Genomic DNA, 22,860 nt, shown 5'->3' with positions numbered 1-22,860 from the left:
ACTTATTGCAAAATAAAGTTTTCTTGTTGAATGTGATTTTGCTCAACCATTTGATTGTTTCACTATCCTTTACATTTTGAGCTTTAATCAGTTTTTATTTTCTTTTTTTTTCTTTTAATTTGCTTTAATTTTCAAATTATGGAGTTCTGGAATTCTTTGAAAACATTTGTCAGCTAAAGATAAAGAGCTGAAGTCGGGACATCAAATGTTTGAAAGAGCATTGTCCAAAACATTGCACTGCCTTTGCCAATTTGTGTTTAGGTAAGTAATGCACAAGACATCAAAGCCAAGTTGAAGAATTCATCAAAAAGGGCCATCAAAAAAAGTTCCTCCAAGCTGACTAATATATACCTTTCAGTAGCAAAGATAGTCAAATTACTCACTTTGACTGTCGCATTTTGATATGCCATTTTCTTACTCCAGTGAGAGAACTTTATATTTCCATCATAACACCAGTTCACACAGTAAATGACACAATTTTCCTTATTCAATCAGCTACTAGTTGAATCTATATGTAACCTTCAGCTGTGACAGGTACGTCACTCTGGTTTTCTGGTTATTCGACAAGCCCCCAAAGAACGCAGGGCATAAAATTAACCACACATGGGAAATTCATCAAAGCCATCATGACAAAAATAGTAATTCTAACACTCAAACACTCTTCCTTTCTGACTGTCAAACTAAGTGCAAAACATGAGTGCAAGTGGGTCGCGTTCAGTGTGTGTGTGTGTGTGTGTGTGTTGATGAGAGTTATTTCATCTGCATTGCATCATGATAGTGTAATAATTTAGATTTTTTTCCTTTTCCCTTTTCAGATGAGCCAAGTTGTGAATGTTTTATAAATGGGGCCGTGTGCTCTGTGCTGTGAGTCTCTTGCGTGAAATGTGTGTATGTCTGCATAGGTAAGACTCTAAGGGACCCCTGACTGTGACTTATGGGGCTCCAGCTTTTTGTTCTCAGTAGCTTCAGAGCTTTCTTTGACTTGTTTTTTGTATCATAAAACCATTTTGTGGTGTTTGCTTTTAGGATGGCAATTTTCTGACAGTAAAAAGTTTATTGAGATTGTGTACTAGATCAACTAGGACCCTTCCTAGAATGTCTTAGACCAATTTGTATACTGATTAAATAGATTTTAATATGTATAGGAGCTACCTTTAAAGCACGTGCTCCTATAGTTCAGGCTACAAAAGACTTGAAACTGGTGCACTGGTTCACCTTCCAGGCAGACAAATACACAGTGTGGTTAATATCTCAAATCTATTCAGTCCAGATCTAAGCCAAACTGAACATCTGTGACAAAACTTGAACACTACTATTCAAACACCCTCTTCATAAAATCTGACTGAGCTTGAGTAGTTTTGCAAAGAAATCGTACAAAAACGTAAGTCTCTAGATGTGCAGTGGTTTTGCAGATAGAGAGAGAAGATTGGAATCTGCAAAATATTATGTGATTTTAGGAGTTTATAAGTTCTCACTTCTTCCTACCCCATTTTGAGCATGATATGTTAACTGAAACAAAAAATCTGTATTTTCTCTTCTTTTTTATGCACTTCTTGTTACTCTTCACTATTTTATTTTTATATTTGTATCATGTTCGAATAAAATTTCATTTCATTTCATTTCATTTCATTTTCATCTCTGCACACGTTGTCCAAGCATGACTTGAAATACAGAACACTAGACTTGAGAAATGGTTATGTAAGACTTGAGTTTGAAATGAAAAATAAATGTTTTTATTCCACAGGAAACCAGAAATAGATCATTTTCAAGATACTCACGTCCATGAACTCCACATTTGCCTTGGGTCCAGTGGCCTCATTAAGGATTTTGATGGCCACAGGAATTTTTACAGTTTCACCCTCTGGGACCCAAATACCCTAAAGAGGAAAGAGAAGTACAAGCAGGTTTGACTCATTACACTGATTACAAACTCACATTACTGAGTGAAGCTGTGTTAAAGAAACATGCTATAGATCTTGGAAGAACAAGAGGAATCTCTATTAAAAATGTAGAGTTTCTCAGCCTTCCAACTGTTTCATATTCTCACCTGCAGAGTATGAAAATGTTCGGCCTGCTGTATTAATAAGGGAATGTTGCCCTTGGAGAAGGCTGAGGTAAAATGACTGAATCTTGTTGAACAATCTAATTTCAGGTTGGATTAATGTGATTTAGCAACCAAACCATCTAAAGATTATGTGAAAACATTACCCTCTTAACTCCTCGTATTATTAATCATTTTTCACCTTTGTTCTACAGAAACGTGACTGTACTTCAAAAACACCTGGTATCATGTAGCAGAAACAAGATTTAAGTTTATCACTAGCTTTGTTTTATGTATTTTAGCCTATTTTTAACAATGTGTTATTCAAAACATTGTCAACGTGCTCTTATTGAACAAGTAAACATGAAATACTAAAGTTTTAATTGCAATCTCAATTGTTTTCATAATTTTTGAAACTGAACGAATTGCTTTTTGTAGTTAAAACATCTCACATCATACAATTTTAGAAAAAAAAATTGAATTGCATGAATTCAGTAATAAGAAGCTATATGGGTAAACATAATTGTTCTTTTTCAAAATCTCTGGTTCTACAATTAGCACTGACCCTCACATATTTCATATTTATCTTTTTAAAGTTTTTTTTTTTTTAGCTTTTTAAAGCTGACTGTGTATAGATTATTTATTGCTTTTCGGTTTTCCTGTGGTATAAATACAACAAGACATTGAAGCAAATTCTGTTCACGTAAGAAATTACAGATGAATGTTGATCTTTCTGTATAAGAAACTGACAATGATATAATAGCAACTCATCAAAAGCATTTAGAACAATGATAAAGGATGGCAGAAAAAAATATATAGAGAAGGGTCTTATATAGAGAAGGGTGGTGTTTTGATTCATTAGACGTTTATTTTCTGCAACCAAATTTATTTATGGATTTTTACACATCTTTCCAATGAGTTCCTATATTTATAGATGTAACGTTTGTATAGTCAAACAAATGCATACACATTTTGTTTTTATGCTTGTAGTTTAATTCCATTTCAAACTCTGATTGTGCTTTAGAAAATTTGTGCATGTGGATGAAAATACTATGGAAATTTAAATATTAGTACCTAGAGCAGCAGAAAGAGACACTTTCCAGTTTTATTATAGTGTCTTAATTGTGCAACTTAAAAGTCACAGTAACAAAAAATATAAAAATAACATCTTCTGTCAACTTCAGAGACACTATCAAATTTACAGGTCTTTGGCGAGTTTCAAATGTATTTATTTATGTAATTGTAACCTTAGTGTTCTCACACCAAAAACTGTGTTGTCAGCATTCATCAAAGAACTACACGTTAGTTGACTTACCATTACAACCTCCATTGTGCAAAATAGCATGATGCGACAATCACTGTAGTGAACAGCATTGATCCCAGATTTTTTTCATACTAAAGTATAATATATTTCCGCCAGAATATAATGTAGACTTTCTAATTTTAGCTGCGTTTTTGGCTTGAATCTCTCATCCAGTATTGCACTGGCAATGACCTCCGCTCCCTCTTATTTCATTGTCACCCCAGGGCTCCCAGTGTCACCTATTACTTATTCTTTTTATTTTACACCCCCACGCTTTTCATCAAATATGCTGTCACTAATAATTCTGATATCCATCTCTTCCACCGATCATAATGTGTGACTGTCTGGCATCACATGAGTTACATGTCCTATATGACCTCTCACTTACATATGAGCCAGTTTGTAGACTGAAATCCTCAGGCAAAGTGCTACTTATCTGTTTTCAAGGGTTTGGTGGAGCAATTGAGGGGACAAATTATTTGTAGTCTAAATCCAAAAATATATATATATATTTTTATCAAGATCTTTGCAACATATGTTTAGTAGAAAATGATTTTCAAATCCAAAATTGTAATAGCATATTTTAAAAGTCCCCAAAGCTCACATTTTACCTTGTATACAGTTCCAAAGGCTCCAGAACCAAGGATCTTGACTCTTTTAAGTTCCGTTTCTTTAAGGATGCGAAGTTGGGCTTGATTAGGAGCTGTTCCACTGGGAGTCAGCGGTTCCACCAACTGAAAGCACATATCCCAAAAACACAAAATATTCAATTCATTGTTGTAATTTAAACTCATGGAGTTAAATCCACACACAAAACAGAGAAAAAACATCAACATGTAGAACAAAGCATGTTTTTGAGTTGTACTTACTATTTTGAAATAAAATATTTGTCAGACATGCTGTTGATAACTAAAAAATCAAATTGATGTGAAAGAAAAGCTTCATCCCCACAATGTTAGAATTATTCTGAGCTTACTAAAATTATGCTAAAAACTTTATTTACCCAAAATTATGTTTGAGGTTGAGTGCACTGCAGTGTGTTTGACTTAGAAGCCTTTCCTCCAACTGCCTGATTGTCACAAAAGGTTTGCAACGGGTCCAATGCATTTCATAAATTAAAATTACAATATGCATCAGAAAGTTCTAGATGCAGCTCTCCATCTCTACAGTGATGACACAGTTGTTTTTATCATGCAAAATGGAATTTGGCTGTTTGATCATCTGCAAAAGCATATGACACAACCAAATTCCATTTTTTCACTTAAACTTGACACTAGATGTTGAAAAGAAGTTGTAATTTTACTGGTGTTTTTTCAGCACACATCTTACCACTATTGATTTGTGTGTTCTTATATATATGTTAGTATTTTAATTTTGGTTATATTACACTTTTTTTTTTTTAAATCTGAAATTAAGTTAAAATGTCATATTATAGATATAAATATTATACAGGAAGAAAAGAATGGAACAATTATGCTGCAGATGATCAATAAAGTCTTATATGGTGGTAGGTGGATAATTGTTCCAACAACAAAACTGGAGGAATGAATAAATGAAGCGATGCAAAAAAGTAGAAAGGTAACATCTGGGAAAGGCTGGACTAAAAACAATGGCGGAAACAACAAGACATTGAAATGAGAAGCAAAGAGCTAAATTAGTCAGGGGGAGCTAAAGCATGTGAGGGAGCAATATGAAGAGAATTGCAGAACATGTAAGATTAGAGAGGGAGGGCAAGCACGCACAAGAAAACAGAGGAAGCATCTATCAGCCTAGCTGAGGTCTACAGCTACTGTCCCTCTGGCTCATGGGTTACCATTTGATTAAAAACAATAGCCATTTTTCATTTAAATGGAATAACAAATCAGCTTAAGCTGTGTGAAACAAGAGGGATGGGTGCACCACAAATACAGAGAACGTAACCTAGATGTTTTTATAGCGGTTGGGTCCAGACAACAAAGACAGAATTCTATTTCACAGTGCTGAGAGCTGTTCAGCAGTAGAGGTGCTGAATATGCTGCGCCTCTGCAGTTTTGCAACCCAAAACTGAAAATAAAGCAAAACTGCACTGTAAAACAGTATAACATTTGAGTGTCTAGTCATTGCAGGAGACATCTCAAAGTAATATTTCATCTAACTCATCTAAGGATCTAAATGTTACCGGTCTTTTATTTTGCTGTATTATTGCATATAAATAAAATATTTCTATAACACAAATACACCAGGGTATATTTGTACCACGGTGACATAGAAAGGCATATAAAATGTTTTTCTAAAATGTTTTAAGAGTCCCAGGTTTGGGCATTTCTAAGAAAAACAAAAACCAAAAAACTGGGATTTAAGGGGGAGAACTTGCTTGTTGGCTTTACAGCAAATAGAACAACTGTAAATTTAGATAAAAAGAAGATGAAAAGTTGAAGAAAAAGTCAACCAATTGCAACTCCCTGTCTTTAAAATGGTTATGTTGGTAAACATTAACAGATAATACGAAACAACATGATCAATAGGTTGATACCTACAGAATGCTCCTCTCACTGATGATTGTTTATTAGAATTATTTAGTTTTTTAAACCAAACTTGGTTTCCTATGTTCCCTCTCATCTTAATTTGTATTTTTTATTTTATTTTATATATTGTGCTTAAAACCAATGTCAAATTCCACAGTACCTCAAAATATTTTGTCAAAACATATCTGAAATTATAGTACCTTAGAAGTGCCATTGGACTGCCAACTTTACAATCTAATAAGGGCAATGCAATTTTTTTCTGGTTGTTGAATTCATTAAAAGATAATAATATCGCAATATACAGACTACTGACTGCACCTATGTATATAGGTCACAATTGTCCATAAGAGGTGAGTGTCCATGTTGAACATACTCTAAGTTTTAAAAAAACATTTTATTATAATTATCGGACTTTTTGTGAAAAAAAGGTCTTTTGTGTCAAAGCGTCCTTTACATACTTATGTGGATGACTGTAGCTGCGGGTGCACTAACATGCTAAACAAAAAACATAATTGGTTTGTTAACATTTCTTTATTTGGTGACCGGTACTTTTTCCATAAGCTAAATGTGACTCCGCAGTGATGCTAGCTAAACATGAGCAAACTGTTTCAACAATAAAATCTCGTTCCAAACAGTTGCCAAAACAAATAGTAATTAAACAAATTCCTTTTGGTCACGTCAGTGTCAGATGCCCTGTTGTTGTGCGTCCAACGCATCGTGTTTGTTTGTCAAGTTTGTGTCGGTCAGAAACTGACAGGTGCACGGTGCCACGCCGCTGTTTCTTTGTGTCATGTGCGTTGCATGCATGTGGCCTGTTTATGTGTGGGTCAGGCGCACTGTGCTGGTTTTGTGCGTCACGCGCATGATGCATATTGGGGATGTGGTTGTCTTCATGTGGCTCAGTCACCTTGACGGTTTTTGTGCAAGTCTTCCGACAATATGCAATGCCTCACACACACTTACCCAGTCTCTCTACGAAAAAGTAGGGGCTTATGGAAATTACAGAATCCTTTAAAAGCAAAATTTGATTTCATGCTGCCAGAAAAGAAAATACTTACTTGCAATTAATTTGGATTGATTGAAAGTGATTATTAAGACTAATTTGCATTACTACTTCAACAAGTCTTTTAGTCAAGTGACTTTAATAACCTGTTTTGATCTGACAGTTTAATAACGATACATCATCTCGTAAGTATTTTAAATTTCCAGTTGTTATATATGTACATATAAATCTAAAAAAGAAACCTATTTAAGTTAATGCTGCACTTATGGCAGTGCAGCATTATAACAGTGGTACAATAAAATCTTGCCAAAGCTTTTTCGAGACACTTCAGTGATACTTGTCGATTCAGAGGAGATAAAAAGCTGTGAAATAAGACCTCATTTTCAATGTGAACACATAAGTGACTTTTATGATGGTGCATTCTTCTGGTTCTAACAAAGAGCAAGAGTGTGTTCTCTTATTTTAATGGTATAGTATGCTATCTCCTCCTAAAAGAAGTGTCCTCTTCAACATACTGTGACAAAGTCAAGAGCTGAACAGAGTTTCTGAAACTTTCTTAACTTCTGAAATCTCCATTAGAAAACATAGTGTCTCCCTTTTCCCTGTCTTTTCTCAAGCCTGTTCTTATTTTCTACATCAGTGGATGTTGCGTGTTCATTCAGCTTTCCCTCACCAAACAAGCAAATAAACTTGTTTGACGGTGCAAAAACACAACAAAAAATGAGATAAAAGTATTTTTTCCCTGTATTGATCTAGTTCTTAAAAGAGGAATGAAAAAATTGAGCAAGCCATAGCAGTCAAATAGAATTCTGCCTAATTCTGAATTATTTTGAAATTGGGTTGCCGGGGCTTGCAGAGTAACTGTGCAGACTTACTTTAGAGATGCTTAATCCAATTACATATTGGACAACGGTTAATTTTTCCCTCTTTTAACTTCGACTACTTTCTTTTTTTACCTCAGTCTCCAGAAATCGCCGAAGGGCCCTCTTCTTCTTAATGTTCTTCCGACGCACTGACACTGCTACACTCAATACCATGATCACCACCATGAAGAGGCCGCCAATCACTCCAGCAGCAATCAGAGGGGTTCTGAACACAAGAAGGTAGGGTGGGAAAAGGGGGAAATGAGTGGATTAAGAGCAGGAAGCAACCAATCTTACGGAGCGCAAGTCTTGCTGAGCAGTAGCATGGAGGATGGGAGGATGGAGGCAAAAATTTTTACCACAAAGAAAAGCAGTCACTTTTCCCTCCTAATGTTAAAGACTCATGTTAAGCTCAAACTATCATAATGAAGACATATAATTCAATTGTTCTTCCATTAGTCGACTTTAATTTTAGGACGATGTCTAAAGTTTGGACTTTAGTTTAGACATTCCCAATCTCGTAATTAAATTCCCACTTAAACTTTGCAATTTATAGCACATCGAAAAACTTGTCTACAGCTTAGACATGAAAGCAGGTACCAAGTAAAGTACCCACTTGACCTTTTTCACATATTCCTATGTTATAACCAAAAAAATCTGTGTTTTTGGTATGAGATTTTATGTGCTGCACCAACATAACATTGTGCATAATAGTAGAATAGATTTATGTTTTTTGACTATACTACTATCTAAACCATTTTAATGAAGTCCATGCTGTTTTTAGGGTTGTTGTCCTGCTAGACGGTGAGCCTTCATCCACATCAAGTCTTTTACTACTCACAGGTTGCATATAAGTAAATGCACAAAGTGTACTGCAACTTATCTCTTCCCATAAACAGAAATTCCTTTGAGCATAAGTCGTTTTTTGTATTATGATTTCTTGTTTTTTGTGAGTAGATAAATAAATAAGCACAACAAACAAATTGGGGAATTTTGACTTGCCAAGTGGGGGACATGCCATATGAGTCATTACTAATAGAGTTTAAAGTAAATCAAAAAGATTAATCCATCCAAAGCAGACGGGCACAAAATCCCCAGACAAGATGTGAGTTAATACTAGGATGAACAATGGCTGCAGAAATGCTTTGTGCAATCACATTTTTCTGATAAGACACGGCAACAGGTAGCAGCTTTGTGTAACAGCTCACTCTAACAGCAACGGTAAAGATAAAACTGCATGTTAACAGGAGCTCTCGATGTTCTGATAAGAGCTGATCACTTCTCTAGGTTAGCAGATAGCCATGTTCCCATAGCAGCTACAAAGCTCTTTCATCCTATTGGCAGTGTCTCCAATGCCAAAACATAGTGCCTTGGAATTGAACACTGATGTTCAAAAACACTGATGTTTTTGAACATCAGTGTTCAAAAACACTGATGTTTTTGTTTTTAGTATTTTGTAGTATTACTTCAAAACAGCTGTTCTGTGAAGGCTTCTGAGATTTGTTTGAGAACATGGATGAACAAATGAACAAACCAAATCATAAAAGATAAGAACGACAGAATAAAGGCCAGTGTTAAAGCTGTGGGGAAGTTGAAAGCAGGGTTAAGTTATTAATTAATACCCAAAGCTTTGGAAAAGCTCGCTATCAAGACAAACAGTTTCAAGCCATCATGGAAAACTAAGAGATCATAGCAACTGTGAATCTATTGAGAAGACAAGTATTCATTATGTACTCCACACATCCAACCTATATGGAAGAGAAATGAGAAGTCACAAACTATGTCGTCTGTGTAGACTTTGATAAAAAACATTAAAATATATTTTGTATAACTATATAAATTGTTGTGGAAGTGATCTTTGGATCCATCTTGATCCAAAGATTATTGTGTGTGTGTGTGTGTGTTTTTTTTTTACCTATCCCCTTTTCTTTCATATTTCCAAAATGTGATGCCAGCAGTTTTAATTCTAAAGCCTTAAATCTATTTGTAGGAAACTGGGAACAGCTTTTGCTTTCCTTTTCTCCCCCATCGCCTCAAAACAAATGCTAAATTGCGATCAATTCATCAGGAGCTGCATAAAATCACAAGGACACACACATGCACTGCAGCACGCACAGAGAGGCATTAAGGATACTCACAGGGACAGTGTGGCTCAGAGCAATCCATTAATCAGAGACTTTGCTTACTGTTATTCTTTTGTGCATCTGTGTGTGCTACTGTGTGGTAATGTGTTAATATTAGAATGTGAAAACAATCATAATATCATACCTGTCCATCCAGCCGATGCAATCTTGTAGTCTTGGTCCAATGCACCTTTATAGGACACAAAACAAAATGGCATTGATGCTCAGACATAAAATAAACATGCAAATAAATAACTAACAAACATTAGCAATAGTGAGAAGAATTTAATATTTACATTTTCTTTCAGGATTGTTTGCTTTACTGACCGCCAAGTACACGTGGATATAGATATGCTAGGTTCAAATATCCTGTTGGTATCTTTAGGATGAAATAATTTCCAAAAATATTTTTCTCTTGCTTGATTTAATTTCCCCTAATTGTGAAAGGATTTAAGACTAACAATCCAAAGCTTTTCCAAATTTTTTGGGAAATTTCTTCAGCTATAAAACAATCTGAAATGTGGTTGGTGTTCTGGTTGCATAAAACAGCTGTTTCTTTCCCCAAACAGTGAATCTCAGTTCTTTCATTTTCCCACCCATCAGCTTGTTTTTTCTTTTATGAGAAACCTACCTGCATGTGAGGTTGTACCTGTGACAAAGAGTCAGCCTAGTGTTTTCCATTTACGACTGAATTGTTATGCTCAAGCAAGCTGGAGACTGTCACTCAGGAGAAGAAAAATAACACAGAGAGGCTGTGACATAAACCCCCTATGGAGTTAAATACAAAATGATGTCTTTCCAAACCCGGTTGAATATTACATTGAGCAGTAAGTGGCTTGAGAGCAGCAGAGAGTGGCAGGTTACTACATTGAATCCTCTCACTATGATGTGTTTTTGCTTCCACCTTATTTTCCGCTTCTTGCCTTTATTTTACCCCATTTCTATAAACTGATGTTTAGATTATACATTTACATGTGAACATTTTGGATTGTAGGACACTTGTGAGCATATGTATCTGTGAACATCTATTCATGTAGAAGTCTAGTTATGTAAAAATGGATGAATGAGAGACAAAAAAAAAATCCTAAAAATCCTTGCCTTGGTGTCTTACAAACCAACTTCAACTGGTGCCGTTTTGTTGACAACCATCATTCCATTAACTTTAAAATATTGGTAATATGTATGTGCAATGCGTAGACAGTTGCTTTCAAAAGTCCATAGCCCATTTAGTGGAGAAAAAAAAATAGACATAGATCATAAGGTGGAGCATATATACACCAAACTAACACAGTGAAGGCAGTCACCAATGATGGGGAAGGAATGGGTAACAGAGACATCACAAAAACTGAAGGTTTGACCAAAAACGGCTCCTCAGATGCAAACACTAATACTGAAGGAGCTCCAGGACCAAGTACTGGCTGTGCTCTACATGTGGCACATTGAATTCTCCATATATTTGAACTATGGAGAAGGGTTGAAAGACAGAATCCTTTCCATTGGTAATATTTCACAAAACCTTACAGGAGAAAGGTGCTCTCGTAAAAACTTGAACTTTGGGCCACAGCTAAATAACCATGGTGCTAGCATCATGACTTGGGGTTACTTTTTTCAGAGGAAAGTGAGGTTTTTGTCAAGGTGGAATGAGTTGTGAATATTTTCAAACACCAATCAACGCTGGTCTAAAACCTTCAACTGAATGGAGAAGATAAAGAGGCATTTTTCTTTTTTCACAATCACCGATTCCACACATACATAAAAATGAAGAAAAGAATGACTCGATGCAAACATTCAAGTGATCTAGCCAGAACTCTAAGTTTAACAGAAGGTCAACTAAAGAGAGCTGTGGGCAAACAGATGCCCTTACAGTTTAAAAGACTTGGAGAATTTTTATAAAGTACAAAGTATAAATTTAAAACACTGACCTTAAAATATAACAACAAAATAAAAAGACAAAGTCCTGTTTTGCATGAAGTTTGACAATAATTGCACTACATTCTAACAAAAAAATGGGAAGAAAGCAGCATCCCTGTTTTTTGCTTTTTATTTCTTGTTGACAAATTGTAGTAAATTGAGGCACATTAGAAAAATCTAGGATGTCTTGTTTATTGCAGGGAAAAGGCCATCTAAACGCAGCACTCTGATGCGTCCTCGGACAAACTGCTCTTACCCTTGGGTGCAGTTGGCATGGCAGGGATGGCATTCATTGTTTACTTCGGCATATTTGAAGATGAAGCTGTTGGCACCTTGTAAGCCATCAGGACACTTTTCCACACAGTTCGGACCGTCCTTGAAATGAAGGCATTTCACACAGTGTTCCGGGCCCTGTGGGTTATGGCAAAAAGAAAAAAGGAAAAGCATTCATCTTTTAGATGCTTATTTCTGAAAACAATCATCTTTGAAAGAGTTCAAACAATACATTTTCTAGTACAGTCGTAGTAGTCATTTCAGTGTAAAAAACAATTGGTTTTCTATTTGGTTGTTTTGAGGTCTGTAGCCAGAGGCAGCCATTAAAACTACTTCCAATATTATTGAGTTGAATTTCCTGAAAACCGACGGGCGTATATATAGAAAACATATGGAGGTAAACCTAATATAGCAAATTCGAATAGAAAGGAAATGTATTGTCACCGTTGTTGTTATAAATCTTCGTCAAAGTTTGTTTGCCTGAAGGAACCTGTATTACCAATAATGTACACATCTTATAGGATTGAATTGTGAATTGTTAGAGAGGTTTTCCATTACTGGGATGATTTTACATTTGTTTGCTTTATCTAATCAGCTGCTGTGATAGTGCATACAGTATAGTTTTTACCGTATATGGGTTTTATATTTTGTTGCTCATGGTTAAACCATAAATTTTAGAGATGAATCTGTCCACTTTGACAAATCGCATGCTTCAACTGGCAACAACCCCCTCCCCTTAAACTTTCAATTGTGCAATCATACAACTCACTGTGATGAAACATTACAGCACTTTTTTTCACAAGGAGCACAAAATATTAGAATGTTAAATGTTGTGTTAAGATAGTTCTCTCTCTCAATGTCGTCTGCTGAGAGCTCATTTTCTGGCCTGCAAGCTTTTTGTCAAAACTGTTATTTAATTTTTGTTTAAATACAGTAACCCTGCTTTCCCAGCAGCTTCCTGTCCGCAGCAGAACTTTCCATGTTCCGTCTTGCACTGTTCTAACCTATATTTTATCCTTTAACTTTCCTTATGGACAATATTTCAGCTTCTTTTGCAGATTTAATGGGTATAGCTTAATCAATAATCCTTGATGGTAATGTTGTTTAAGGTGATCTCAAAATGGATTTACCTAAAAATGCAAGGACTCTTTTTTTAGCACTGCACTGAGCTCCAAGAACGTTTCAGCTCTACTGTGTGTGGCTTTGTTTAATGAGCGCTATCATACAAAAGTTTTCATACTGGGATGGAAGAGACACCTGTAGCCATTACAGCTAATGAGGAAGCTTCAAGTTTTAAACACGACTTTGAGCATCAGAGTCACTGAAGCAATGATGTGGATGTGAGATAACTAATTTAAAACTGCTATCTTTAACATACGTTTGCTACTGATTGTACAAAATGTGGTGTGCATTTGTATGCAGACCATATATATAGATATATATTTTTAAGTAAAATTTAAAGCTCAGTTAGATTGTATGGGAAGTCTCTGAAAAGCACTTTTCAACACTTTTTACAAATTATTCTAACACATGTACATTGGCCTAAATGCTTCTAATGTAGCTCTGAGTTTGTGTTCTGGTTTTATTTCTTCCTACAAGGTGAAGATCAATCCCAATCTTAAAATTTTGGAGCCTGTAATGGTTTTCCTTCCAGTATAGCCCTGTGTCTGCCTGCATCCATCTTCCCATCAACTCCGAGTACAAGTACATAGATGATTTTCAGGTTTCCATTTGTGAAATATAATCTTTCATTTTCATTCAACTTCACATGCACTTCTTTGGTTTGTCTATCAAACCAAATAAAATGTGATACATTTGTGGGTGTTACTTGAAGACATAGAGAAATGACCAAATAGAACATATAATTTTGCAAGCCACTGATGCTTTTTGTTAGACTTAACTCAGACATTCACATTTACAGAAATGCATAGTGAATAAATAAATGCATGCTCACTACATGCATATCAGACTTAGTATATTACTGTTGTGCTCATGTCTGCATGGGGACAGAAAGGCATGAGTGTGGAAGAGATAACTAAGGTGAGACAAATAATGCAAGAGTGGAGTGGGTAAGAGAAATATAAAATAAAAATAGGTAGCACACACTAATAAGTGAAGAGAAGCAAAGAGGGTGGACATGGATGTATTACAACCAAGTAGAGGAGAGAGACAGTCTGAGAAGTCTAATAAGGAAAAAAGAGAGAATAACAGCAGGAAAAAATGGAGAAAACAGGCGAGACCGTAAAGCAGCACGAGCAGAGCAGGCAGATAATAACCATCGCTCACAGCACACACAATGACCATAACAATTCGACTAGAATAGGATTTATGGAGCTAATATAGGTGCGGGAGGGGATAGAAGAGGGAAGGAAGAGCGGTGACGAGGTCTCTCAGACAGGCCTCGTAACATCAGCAGGCCTAAATAATGTCGTCTGACAGACACACACACAAACACAAAGGTATGGTCAGAAAGAAATGTACTTTTCACATACATCAGCAATGTGGAAGTTCATCTTAATGCATACATTATCACCAACGCCATGTGTGAAAAATACTTTAGAGAAATAAACAAGCACTTGTATTACTCTCTCAAAGCTTTCATAGATGATGCATGTTACTAGGAAGATAAATTAGTGTAAATAAATTAGTGCTCGTAAACAGCTCAGGCAGCATTTTGTAAGGGTCTGTTGAATGTGTGAATGAGTTTCTCAGAAATATGTGCTCTTACACCTTGTGTGTCAAAGAAGATGTACTCAATCTGGTATAATTATGTAAATTGAAAGTGTTACTGTAAAGGCTTTTAGATTTTGCCCAACATTTTGAATACCTGTTATCACCCATGAGAAGGAGAAAAGGAGAGAGAGTGTAGATGTATGTATGCGTGCACAATGGCTCTGTCACACAATGCTTGTGTTATTATCAACATGTTTTAATGCATATTTTGAAGTATCAAATTAGAACAGCATGATGGAAACTGTCAAATTAAATTTCCCTCTGTTTTTTCACTGGAGGTGGTGTTTGGTGCTTCAAAAAAAAAAAATGGAGTGAATGTTAAAGGAGAGATGAAAAAAACATTTCAAGAGTAAGTTCTGATACAGCGAACACTCGCATTCACTGATGGGTCTGTGAACAAACCCCCAGTGGATGGGAGCTCCTTATTCAGAAATACTGCTGAACAGAAGCAGCAGCTTTGCAATAAAAGTTATGATTACATTTTGTCACTACAAACAGCTGTTGTTAGCTATAATCTGCTCACAAACCTGATAATTCTATTAAAACATTTCAAACTTGGAATGTTTCATCCAGCACTCTGCAAATTTAGGGGAAGTGTCAAGAAGATAATAATTATTTAAAAATAGCCATAAGAAGTTTTTTTATTTTATTTATTTTTTTATGTTTGCAACAAGCCATCTTGGGAACACAATAATGCAAATGAAGGTGCTCAGGTCAGACAAAATGTCAATAATAATAAAAAAAAATAAAACAGATGTTTAAAAATGCTTTTCATCTAACAGACATATTGCCAAAAATATGTGTTTACACGTGCCAATATTTTTGAGATATAACTTAAAATACTCACAGCTGAAATGCACCTATGATGAATACATGCTCTACTTTGTAGTGGTTTATTATTTAAAGTCACAGCAAGGTAAATTGAAGTTAGCAGTTTTAACATGCAAAAAAGTTCAAAGATTATACATTCTTTTGAAAGGTACCGTCTCAAAGTGCTTTATCTACAGTGACTTTTTAAAATGTTTTATTACCATTGTGGGTCAACCCACACATATTGCCCCACTCAAGTATGGTACTGGCATTTTGATAAAAATGTAAAAGAGGCTAAGAAAACCAAGAAAAAAACTCAACAGTAAACAGGCTTTCTTGAGATAAAAAGAGTAAATGTCAAGGATGCCTCCATCACAAGCAGCGTATGCTAGAAACCACTTAGCCAAAAAAAGCCAATAAAAGTCACTGTATATAAACTATAAAGCAAATGTAATGGGCTTCATTGTTATACCATGGTTGCTGTGATTGATATGTACATCAGGACTGTGCAAGCCACCTTTACACAAGATAAATATATTGGTTTACATACATTTCTTTATGATTTAATAGAATTGCTATAAAACATTTACAATATGATTTAGTTGTATTGTTTTAGCTATAATCTAAAACAGTGGATTTTAAATTATAACTATAATATAATATGTAATATAATATCTATAATTTACATCTAGCTTTTGTTGGAAGCTCCTTCCCCAAGCTTCCCTCAATTGCTTACTGGAATTTTGGCCAATTCCTCCATAAAGAACTGGCTTTGCATTGTAGACTGCTTTGACAGACTCTATACTTTTTTAAAGTCTTATTAAAAAGCATGAAAATTAGCTCTTGAATGGCTTTGTATTGACAAAATCAAGAACTAAAGATTGATTGTCTGGCTGGCAAACAGCAAGTATTGAAGAACTTTCCATTAGTCTTAAATTGTGGTAACATTTAAGACTAATGAAATTGTCATAAAATGCAATGAGCTAATCATTACTTAATAAGGATTTTACATCCAGCTAGTGCTTTCCGGTTCATTCCAAGGTCTGTCTAGCCTACATCAAGTCCGGAGTGGACAATTCCTCACTGTACACTTTGTACAATTTATGACAAAGTTCAGTGATAACACAATTTTAGTGAAAACACAAAAAGAAAACATTTAAAATGCTTATTGTTTATGGACACATTTAGAACACAGACACAATTAGAATAAATTTTTACGTGAGTGACCGGGTTGTATCATTAGCATAAGCATAATTATAAACACATTTTCACTGGAAACATTACACATAAGCAGGGGATCGAGGATAGTGTTGTGAATGTCCATGCATAATCCTAACATTTTTAAATCTATATTGGTATTTGTAATGCTCTTTTGCTTTTATTTGTTATTCGCAGTCTCATTACACCTGTAGGAAAAACAGAACTATGACAAATATTTTTCTAACTGAGTAATAGCACCGTATAGTATTAGGTTTTAATGATCAGATAACAACCAGTGTATACAAATATCTCTGTTCTCCACTTGTATAAAGCGCAGCCATCTATGAATTGATTGCTTCCGTGTGCTTGTGTATTCTTATCGGTTAGAGCAAACTTACTGGGCCGTGGCAGGTTAAAGAGTCATCGTCTGCTCTTTCACACTGGGCATCACACTCCACACACGTTGAACCATTGGCATACTCTCGAATATCCCTGTGAAACAGGAAAGCAAAAAGAAAGATGGGGCAAAGTATTATTAAACAATAAATGTTTGAGATAAAACAGAAGTCATAGTGGCAGTAATGCCAAAAAGCTATGAAGTTATTTTCTTATAAAGAGTAAGGATTTTTCAAACATTCCATGGTTAAAAGGACAAAAATAAACATTAGAACTGTAATATGGTGTTTTTATTACAACAAAAAATACTGTGCAGCAGAATAGTAATTTCAAGAGCCTAATTCACAAGTGAACATAGTTTGTACAAAATCGTTTTCAATCAATTTTGCCCAAATTAATCCAGAGTGAAACTGACAGTGTTTAAGAGAGTAAGGGGGATCGTAACCCAAGAGGTCGACACAGTTGAGAGGTGCAGGATGTGGGGGGATGGCTGACGTTTTCAAAGTCAATTAAATTATGTTGGTGTTATTCAATTTCTGCCATCTACGTATAGTGGTAGAGTAGCAGAGTGGTTCAAAAAGTCATTCAATTTGACCACACTGCAACTGAGTTGGCACTTTGCCTGTGTTAATACAGAAGAAAGAAAACTAAACCTGTGTTCTTGTCTTTTGCTCAGTGATAGAAAAAAAAAGCACTAGAAGGAAAAAGTTTCTCTTCCATTGGGAATAAAATCAAATTAATATTAATCATGCATCTTCTGACCGTCATAAAACCTTCAAAGAGGCAGGGAAGGTAAAACACATGTTCTGTATGCACGCTGGTTGAACTAGAAAAGGTTGTGGTGGACCTGGAAGATATACAAGACTTTTCAGGCAGTAAGATGTTTTCATGTCTTCTGCTTTAGTTTTGGTTACTCGCACAAATCTACATAAATAACAGGGAACAGTCATAGTTTTCTGTTATGGTTCTGTTATGGTTTTCCAATCTACTCCAAAGTGGGTGGATGATGTGATGGGAATCTTAAGAATCTGAGGCCAAGCAGAGCTTTAGAGAAAAAATTAATAAAACTTTGGCTGATAGAAAAAACAAAACAAACAAACTTAGAATTAATTCGTAAAGTTGAGATTCAATCCCTGGACTGAACTCTGGAGTTCCCCACATGTGACTTTTGTCTGCCACAATGAAAGGTTTTCTATTGATATAAAGAAATCTTGCTCTTTTGGCAAGATTTGAACCAGTCAAGTGCCGGACCTGAGAGTCCGACACAGTCTCCTCAGTAATTATGCCATATTCAACAGTGGCAAATGCTGCACTGATATCCCACAGAACCAATGCTGTGGTTCTTCCACAGTCTGTATTTATGTAAATATAGACACTTAGAGGAGGACTGTCTCTGTACACTGGAAAACACAGAAACTGGACTGAAAGACACCAATCCAGCGGATCATTGTTATGAAGATATTTAACTGTTGAACAGCTTTTTCACTAAATCTGCTGATCAATAGAAGGTTGGAGACTGGCCTGTAATCCTGCAGTAGTGATTTGTTCAGATTGTTCTTTTTTATAATCGTTTCTAAAGCCTGGGTGAAAACACCATATATGAGAAACGGGTTTACTATTATAATCAGATCAGATGCAATAACAGTTAGGATTTTCTTAAGGAAGGATGTAGGCAGAATTCCAAAGATTGTATGCTTAGTTTTAGCATCTACAAGATAGATTGTAGACCTTTCCTGAACCCTTGCTAGATTGGCCCTTGATGAACGTTGAAAACTTAGAGCATTCTGTTGTTACAAAATCCTATTCTACAGAAACCATGCTGTCAATACATCTGAAATACAAGGCAAGGTAAGCACATCAAAGCACAAACTAAAGAAAGACTGAAACACACCATGCATTATAAGATACATGGTAAAGTAAGGGGTTAGGGTTGTATTCATGGCTGCATTGGCTGGATGATGTGTCAATGATAGAGACTGACGTGTAGGCAGGCAGGTAGGCAGGGCGTGGCCCCGTGCGCAAGCAGTGACTGTGACACGCAGTGACACGCCTAGCCCTCCTGCCCTATCAGCATCTCAAGATCCTGACTCTTCTCCAAAGTGGCTTCCCGAACTTTTGTAATCAGGTTGTATTTCTGAACTCAAAAGGAGCTTTCATGTAATTCTCTGTTAACAAAGACAAGTCAGTACAAAAAACAAAACAAAAAAAAAAAAAAAAACTAAAATGTCATTAAAAAATCTCCCCAGGGTGCATGTTTTCTCACTTTTTAAAGTGGAGGACGATAACATCAAGGGACTCCTAATGTTATGAGTCTCTGCAGGGGTGCACCTTGTTCCCAATGCTTTTTAAATTGTACTCTACTTCCCCCGGTTCCTAAAACAATCTTGTATAAGAAGGAAAATTAAACAAAACTGGAAAACCCTGATAAATGTGTTTTGTTGTAAACGTTTCAGGTAGACAGTGAGTGAAAGTCATACTATTTAAAATTATTACACACATATTAATGTAGTGAAAGTCTCTGTTGTATCTGATTCAGGAGTGGCTTAAGAAAGCAAATCAACAGTTGTAGTCTATCTTCTGGATAAACCTGTGTGTGATGGCTCTTGTAGCTTTACCCAGCCTGCAGTCCACACATTTTGAATGTGCCTAAATCTCCTAAATGGTCTTTAATTCACAATCAAGTAAAAGCTGTAGCTATCAACATTGCATGTTCACCATTTTCTACCACGTAATCTCTATTTTAACAGTTTTTTCCCCCAAGCTAGGTAGATGTGTTCAGGAAGATTCAAGTTAAATATGTACTAAGTTTTAAGATGCTCTAGTAAAGTACAGTCCTCCTCCTATTAAACTGTGTGGGTTTAGACTAGATTTGAGAAGAAAATATATGTTGCCATGTTACTTAATTAAAGGCATTTCAATGAGATATGTAATATGTCTAAGCTAAAACATGTTTTGAGAGCCCAGGCTCATTACTATGTGAATCTTACATGCATTTTAGACAGACAGATCATGATATACTTTGATGTTGTGTCAGAATCACCAGTCCAATTTGCTGTTTACTTATCCCTTAACAAAGGAACAAGTTAGCCAACCTTTCTATTCAAGTGTTTATTGTCAAGAAAAGCCTTCTCTTGTATAACAGTGCACTTCAGTATGTGATCTGCATTTAAAATATTAAATTATAAAGTATATTTTTTATGGTTGGGTTAAAATAAGACACCTATACATTTATTTATTTCTAAAAGAATAATTATATTTTATAGCTAAAATATATATATACTTTTTTTTCCCCCTTTCATAGTTGAGGGATCCATCTTTGATAATCTACACACTGCTGAAGTGAATTTGATTTGCTTTTGGCATTTGCAGGACTGTCTTATTTTCCTTTACACTTCCAGCTGCAGAGTTTTCTCTCCCTCTCCTGCCCACCACTTCAAATGCTGATATTCAGTTACCATAGAGCCTTGACTGACATATTCTCTTGCTGGAGCTGTAAAATCCTGAGATCTGTCAGTGACCATGCATGTTGCTGCTAGGAGACTGAGAGGGAGCTTCAATAAGTGCAAGACTGTTATCACAAACAATAGAATAATGAGTCATTGTTTTTGTTTAAAGAAATAAACACAGCATATGGAAATATCCAGCTTACAAATATGGGTGTTTATGTCTCCATTCACACATTTAGGTTATGCCTCTGATCATATATAGTTTGTGGTTAAAGGCTAAAGGATATAAATAGGTTTAATAACTTTGTATCACTCTGTGCCTCCAGAATAAAACATTAATGACCTTAATTAAGGATTAAAGATCATTATGTAGCTAATCTCAGATGAATTTGTGCAGGAGTATTAACATTTTTATGGGGCCTAGAAATACAAGCCAAAAGAGCCTTTACCAATTACAAACTTACTTTAATGGAAGTTGCTCTTTTTTTTATTTCATTAATAAATATACGCAATTAAAATAGGTAAATCAATAAAATGTAAACATCTGGCAAATCTGTTTCACAATAAATTACTTCTTGTCCATGATTTAAAGTAACTGTGAAAAAATATTAACCGATGTTCTGCAACATTTGAAAAAATACACACAAAAAAGAGAAAAGAAGAACACCATGTAGTGCTTAAAATACTATTAAAAATAAATTATAATTTTGCAAATTATAACTTTGCAAAGGTAAAAAAATTATTCATAAAAAAATATTTTAAAACAGATTATACATATTTATGATTTAAATATATAATTGTATTTTGGATTAAGGTTGTACTATATTAAATATTGTATAGGTGTTAAATTTTATGATGGTGACATCAGTTGCAATAAATCCACATAACCATTATTCCTTTCTTTCTCATTTATCACAATGCTTCCAGCTCTCTTTGTGACCTTTACCGTCTTGAGGGCTATTGTAGGTGTGAGTATGAGCTGCAGCACAACTCAAGCCAAAAGCTCGCATATATGCCTAGCAGATATGCAGGCATATATGCAGGCTATATGCCTATATTTGTAGGCATATAGCCATACTATATACTATATAAAATAATCAACAAATACTGCACTCTAAAGAGTCATCTGTCATATTAACAATCAGTGTTTTACTCTGTGCATGGTCCGACGGGTAGAACTGACCGCATGTGCACTTTTATAAGTTTTTTTCTGTGTGTGGTTTCGGAAATTGACCGTTTGATGGGACAGTACTCTTATGCGCTATCTATGCATGTATAGAAATTCATTACTCACCCTTCGTACAGGTTACAGGTATCTACACAGGTTCGTCCCCGGCTGAAGTACCGGCAGGACAGGCACTGGTCCGGACCAGGACCCCAACATCCAGCATCAGAACACAATGTGTCACACACCATGTGGTCCTTGGCTGTTCAGTACAAACGATCAGAAAGACAGTGAAATGACAAAAATGTTGCTTTCATGCATTTCTGAATGGATAATGAAACAACAATGTATTTGTTAAGTCATCAGTTTGGTGTAAAAAATAGCAAAAATAATAGCATCACTCATGATAAGACATAGGGTTAAATGTCTCAAGGCACAAGACACTCTGAACATTAAATGTTTCTACCTCCTCATGACAACTGCATATCTGTGTTGGCCTATAAAGTCTATTTTTCATAGCAACAGATTTCTTAAGCCAAGACTGGGATAAATAAAGTAAGGCAGATGGGTGAGTGGCTGAGGGACTAAATTATTTCTCTTCCGGAAACAACAAAGTGTCAAACAATAGACACCAAGACGTCTGGATAATTATCCCTTTTGGATCAAATGGTTGACAACACAAACACTGTTGTGTTCTAAACTGTGTGAATATATAAACAGTGTGTATGATAATTAATCTTTATGCATGAAGTGTGTATTACTATTACATGTTTTTGTGCAGTTAGCACAGTAGGGATCTGTGCTGCTTCATTATCTAAATGCTGAGCAAACAATGGCAAACCACAGATGAGACAGAAAGAACTTGCAGATGCCACACAGATTTGTTGATATAATTTAGGCTAACAGCCAAAAGAGTAAAAAAAAAAATGCTGTTAGGTCTTGTTTTTTAATGCACTACCAATCAACCCTGAACATCTCATCTGCTCTGCTTTATAGAACTATATTTGTTCTTTGTCTCATGTTTCCCCGCAACACACTTCCATAAAAGTTATGACACATGGAAGCACAATGTTAAAATACTGAATCAAC

The 22,860-nt window shown here is 35.5% G+C and overlaps 1 protein-coding gene across 1 annotated transcript in view; it reads right to left on the bottom strand.

Annotated features, from left to right (window-relative positions):
* The window catches only part of erbb4b (erb-b2 receptor tyrosine kinase 4b), a 268,481-nt gene that overhangs the window by 37,448 nt on the left and 208,173 nt on the right, over window positions 1-22,860 (bottom strand). The window contains exons 14-20 of the mRNA XM_016673896.1: window positions 21,901-22,033; window positions 17,163-17,256; window positions 12,005-12,159; window positions 9,983-10,027; window positions 7,808-7,940; window positions 3,956-4,078; window positions 1,779-1,877 (exon numbers count right to left, since the gene is read on the bottom strand). Of these exons, the coding sequence (XP_016529382.1) occupies window positions 1,779-1,877; window positions 3,956-4,078; window positions 7,808-7,940; window positions 9,983-10,027; window positions 12,005-12,159; window positions 17,163-17,256; window positions 21,901-22,033 (782 nt within the window). The remainder of the gene's footprint in view (window positions 1-1,778; window positions 1,878-3,955; window positions 4,079-7,807; window positions 7,941-9,982; window positions 10,028-12,004; window positions 12,160-17,162; window positions 17,257-21,900; window positions 22,034-22,860) is intronic.

This window comes from Poecilia formosa, unplaced genomic scaffold (assembly GCF_000485575.1).
Source record: "Poecilia formosa unplaced genomic scaffold, Poecilia_formosa-5.1.2 Scaffold84, whole genome shotgun sequence".
Taxonomy (NCBI): domain Eukaryota; kingdom Metazoa; phylum Chordata; class Actinopteri; order Cyprinodontiformes; family Poeciliidae; genus Poecilia; species Poecilia formosa.
The sequence above is the reverse complement of the archived record's forward strand: the minus strand, read 5'-3'. Positions and strand labels throughout refer to the sequence as shown.